This window comes from Rutidosis leptorrhynchoides, chromosome 8 (genome assembly GCF_046630445.1).
Source record: "Rutidosis leptorrhynchoides isolate AG116_Rl617_1_P2 chromosome 8, CSIRO_AGI_Rlap_v1, whole genome shotgun sequence".
Taxonomy (NCBI): Eukaryota; Viridiplantae; Streptophyta; class Magnoliopsida; order Asterales; family Asteraceae; genus Rutidosis; species Rutidosis leptorrhynchoides.
The window spans coordinates 306,857,548-306,862,547 of NC_092340.1; the positions used below are offsets into that span (position 1 = coordinate 306,857,548).

At 37.4% G+C, this 5,000-nt stretch overlaps 1 protein-coding gene across 1 annotated transcript; it reads left to right on the plus strand.

The window, feature by feature from the left end:
* The first annotated feature begins 2,275 nt into the window (after window positions 1-2,275).
* LOC139862973 (cytochrome P450 77A2-like) lies at window positions 2,276-4,358 on the plus strand. Its single transcript, XM_071851609.1, has 2 exons — window positions 2,276-3,384; window positions 3,663-4,358. Exons 1-2 carry the CDS (start codon window positions 2,276-2,278, stop codon window positions 4,090-4,092), a joined length of 1,539 nt encoding a protein of 512 aa, XP_071707710.1. The 3' UTR covers window positions 4,093-4,358.
* Window positions 4,359-5,000: the final 642 nt, after the last annotated feature.

Here is a 5,000-nt window from a genome sequence, read left to right on the forward strand (position 1 = left end):
CAAAACCCTAATGCTGGCCAATTATGGTCTTAATACCCATATAATCACAAGTTTAGTGTGTTAATAAACTTATTTAACAACTTAGGTCATCAAAGACCCGCTTGACCCATTTCGAGGTTTACACGTCCATTCGGGTCACCACATAGCCAAATAACACCCACTTACATAACATCTAGGCGTGTTTGTAGTTAACTAACCAATTTAAGGTTCATAAACACACTTAACATTTCAAAACCCAAGGTTAGTCATCTTTGAGTCCTTATGACTCAAACTTACCCAAAAATCCCCAAATTACTAACAAATGGGTTTTATGTTCATCACTAACCCAAACCCTAACCCCTAACCAATTAAAATAAGGAAATCAAGGTTAAGACTTACCACTACACCCAAAATGTAGCTAGGGACTAGATGAACAACTTTAAAGCACGCGCCTTGACCCGAAATAAGCTTTTTCTTCCTCGATTTGAGCTTTCTCACACAATAATCACTCTATCTCTCTCTCTCTCTCTCTCTCTCTCTCTCTCTCTCTCTCTCTCTCTCTCTAGAATTGAAGTGGATATGAAGTGGTGGTTGAAAATGGAGTAATGGCACTCCATGAACTGATCTTGTGGCCTTAGATTCGTCCCACAAGTGAAAAGACCAAACTACCCCCATTTAATATCTAAAAGAACACAGCTGGCCCGTCAGTTCAACTGGACGGCGTCCCGATTTCAGGACGGCATCCAGTGCTTCACATTGGGATGGCGTCCCACCTGTTTGGACGGCGTCCCACACTACTGGAAAACATGATCTTACATTCGGATCACTGGACATGGGATAATCCCCCTGATAACACTTTTACCGTTGCTCAAGCTAGACGTCTCATTGAAAACTCAAATTCGGTCAGTACTTCCACCTTTTCCATGTGGTGTAAGACTATTCCGATCAAAATAAACATCTTCATATGGCTTCTTAATCTTGACCGTCTTCCTACCATCCCAAACCTTGAGCATAGAGATATTTTCGTGGACAGAAACACATGTGCTCTTTGTGACGTTTCAGAAGAATCCCGTAATCACTTATTCATAAGGTGTGACACAAGTTATCAAATTTGGTGCAAGGTAGGCATATGGCTAGATGTTTCGATCCCAATCTTGGACTCGGTGGAAGAATTATGTCTTGGATCAATTCCCTTCCTCAGAACGGCAACAAAAGATTCATTGTTAAAGTGGTGGCGATCTCAACTCTTTGGCACATTTGGAGGCACAGGAACGGCATTATTTTTAATGATCACAACATTAGAAAATCATATGTTTTCGATTACATTGTTTTGTCCGCTTTTAATTGGATTTTTTCGAGGTACCACAGGTCTTCTTTAAATTGGACTTCGTGGTTACACTCGCCATTGTATTCCTTCTAATCTTCTTAGCTTCTTGCTAAGTTTTTCTTTAATATAATTTTGCCGTTCCAAAAAAAAAATGTATGTATACACGCGTATTTTATGCTTCCTCCATATTGTCACCCATGATCTGTTTTTGTGGCTGTAATTTCGTTTGAATGATGGTGACTTTCTATATGACAACCATAAATGTTTCACCGCTTTATGTTGAATAAACCAATTGTGAAAAGTTAAATAACAAATGACAGATGAATGCATTAAATCTTGAGATGTGATAGCTTGTATAAAACGTATATAAATGTTGATGCAACATAAAAAAGGTCTTGTTTTTTATATTATATTGGATGAAGGTTTTAAATTGAGTGACGATTCTTGATGGCGATGGATCATTTGTTAATCTTTTTTAACCGTTTTAGTCTAACAACATGTTTAACATAAAAATTTATAGAGTTTCTAATTAGTACATTAAAATCAATTTGTAATTAAGGGAGTCATGAGAGCATTACTTCTTTGATAGCTCACCTTTACTGCCGCTCTACAAAACCGTACATGAAATTTTCACCTCATACGGCTCGTCGTTCAATTCTTTTGAAGTTATTGCATCCTTTTACCGCGTTCGAGAATCTCCTCCCTTCTTTGACTTTAGATATGAGACTTTAATTTTCACCAAACCTCTATATAATGTAACTTTGAATATTTACTTTGAAGGTTAAGTATGGAACAAGTGCCTCATAACTAAATACACCCCACAACTACTACAACCGTACCAACCATATTTATAGAATACATGTGGTAGCTTTTCCTTATTTATAGAACATACAATGTTCCTAATTTACAACCTTTATTATTATATTCATCAAAAATAAACTCATCTCCTTCATTTCATCACACACTGAAATGGAAGTTGTAAGCAGTATTCTAATATCCTCTTTATGTGTTCTTGTTTATTTATGGTCGAGACACCGTTCGAGCCGTATGAAGACCCTCCCACCGGGGCCACCAGGTTGGCCTATAGTTGGCAACCTGGTTCAAATCATCCTTGAAAAACGCCATTTCATGCACATTGTACGTGACTTGCGCGTCAAGTATGGTCCAATCTTCACCTTGAAAATGGGCCAACGTACCTTAGTTATAATAAGCAGCTCTGAGCTCATCCATGAAGCTTTGGTTCAAAAGGGTCAAATTTTAGCTAGTCGCCCACCCGACTCGCCTATTCGATTACTATTTAGTATTGGAAAATGCACCATGAACGCTGCTGAATACGGTCCGGTTTGGCGCACGTTAAGACGAAACTTTTTAAAGGAGGTTATAAGCCCTATTCGAATTCGACAATGTAGTTGGATCAGGAAATGGGCATTTGAAGAACACATGAAAATGATAGAAATTGAAAATTCACAACAAGGGTTTGTTGATGTATTGTCTAATTGCAGACTAACAGTTCTTAGAATTTTGTTAAGTTTATGTTTAGGTTTTCGAATTCCAAAAGACCAAATTAATTACATAGATAGCATAATTAAAGATGTGGTTATGCTTAGTATGCCGAAGCTTCCCGATTTCATGCCGGTGCTCCTCCCGTTATTCCGCGGTCACATGGTTGCTGCTAAGAAGTTGCGGCAGAAGCAGATGGATTGTTTTGTGCCGCTGATAAGGGCACGAAGAGCGTTCCTTGAAAGTCGAAAAGATGATAGTAAGAAATTACCAGACGATTTGGAGGTGAGCCCGGTTGGTGCTGCTTATATCGACTCGCTTTTTAACCTCGAAGTGCCTGATCGTGGTGTCGTAGGTGAAGAGGAGCTCGTGACGCTTGTGAATGAAGTGCTTGTAGGCGGTATAGATACTACTACGGCGGCAATCGAATGGGCGCTGATGAATCTAGTAATGAATCAAGAAATTCAAGAAAAATTGTACAATGAGATTGTTGATAAAGTTGGTGTAGATGGGGTTGTTAATGAGAGTGACGTGGATAACATGCCGTATTTATCTGCAATAGTGAAAGAGACTTACAGGTATACCTGAAAAATGGGTGAGGTTGAGTCAGTTTGAGTAGAATGGTTTTGAATTGAAATGGGTCATGGGTCAAACGGGTCAGATTTTTTAACGGGTTTAAATGAGTCAGGTTGAGTCGGGTTGGGTAACGGGTCGGAACGGGTCACGGGTCAAATGGGTAAAAAAAGTTATATATTTATTTATTATTATTTATATAAGAAAATACTAATTAATATACAAAATAAATTATATAATCGTGAATGCTTTTATAAATGTTTGACGGATGAAATTAATACAGGCGACACCCACCGAGCCACTTTTTGCTATCGCATACGCCAACTGAGACGACTGAGATCGGTGGCTACGTGATTAAACCTGGTATGAGCGTCGAGTTTTATACCGCGTGGGTTGCAGAGGATCCGAAGATATGGAAAGATCCAAAAGAGTTTCGTCCAGAAAGGTTTTTAGAAGGTGAAACGGCGAATGTGGATGTGACAGGTGTGAAGGGATCGGTCAAGATGGTTCCATTTGGTGCTGGTAGTAGGATGTGTCCAGCCTGGACATTGGGTACGTTACATGTTAGCATGTTGCTAGCCAGGATGGTTCATAAGTTTAAGTGGGTGGAGGCACCGGGTCACAAACCTGACCCTACCGATACCTTTGCTTTTAGCGTAGTCATGAAAACTCCTCTCAAGGCAACTATTTTGCCGCGGACAACTGTTAAATGATCAATGTTAACTTAGTTGGCACCATATTTTTCTGTGAAGGAATGTTACGCTTTACGCGTTGCGGAGTATTATTTTGGGCTTGTAGCGTTAACGAGTCTACGTTGTTAATCGTGTGTTCGAGTGTTTTTGTTTTCGGTGTTCTCGGCTTTCGGTCTGTTTATGCAGGTGTATAGGTGCTTCTACTTGTACTAGCATATCGTGCTAGATTTGTATTGTAGTTTTACTTATATTAATGTCGTTACAAAATAGCAATAATGAATAATTAATCAGCCATCTTTACCCAAAAAAAAAAAAAAAAAAATTAATCAGCCATGTTATTTAAAAATGTTTAAGCTAGTCTCAAGGTTAATTATATTATTATACGCTCAAAGGTTTGTTACATATTTGACGTGTTATACTTAACTAATAATCAAATTAAACACAAGAAATAGAAATACTAGTTGCATAAATAACATTCCAAGCCATGGTGACGTCATGATGGAACCACACCCCACAACTTAACGTTTACAAGTGGTATTAATACGTTGTACTGTACATTGTTTAATTTTATTCAAACTTTTTGCTACTTTCAATAGTGTACTCTGAATCTAGAATAGCTCAAGTCGTAATCGATCAAGTTTTAATATTTAAATTTTATCTAACAATATGTAACATGATTAGGTGTAAATCAAAGTATCACGTTAGAACTGATGAAAAATCGTGTGTACTTTTAAATTTAATAAACGCAGCGGAACGATAAAAATAAACATATTTTAATTTATTAATAAACATTTTTAATTAACATTAAAATAAATATCATTTATTTTATTATAAACTTTCACACGATTAACGGTTCACAACAAGATCCAATTACACCAATAATAATTGTCAAATAATAAATTCACAAAGTGGAGTTTAGATATACCTTC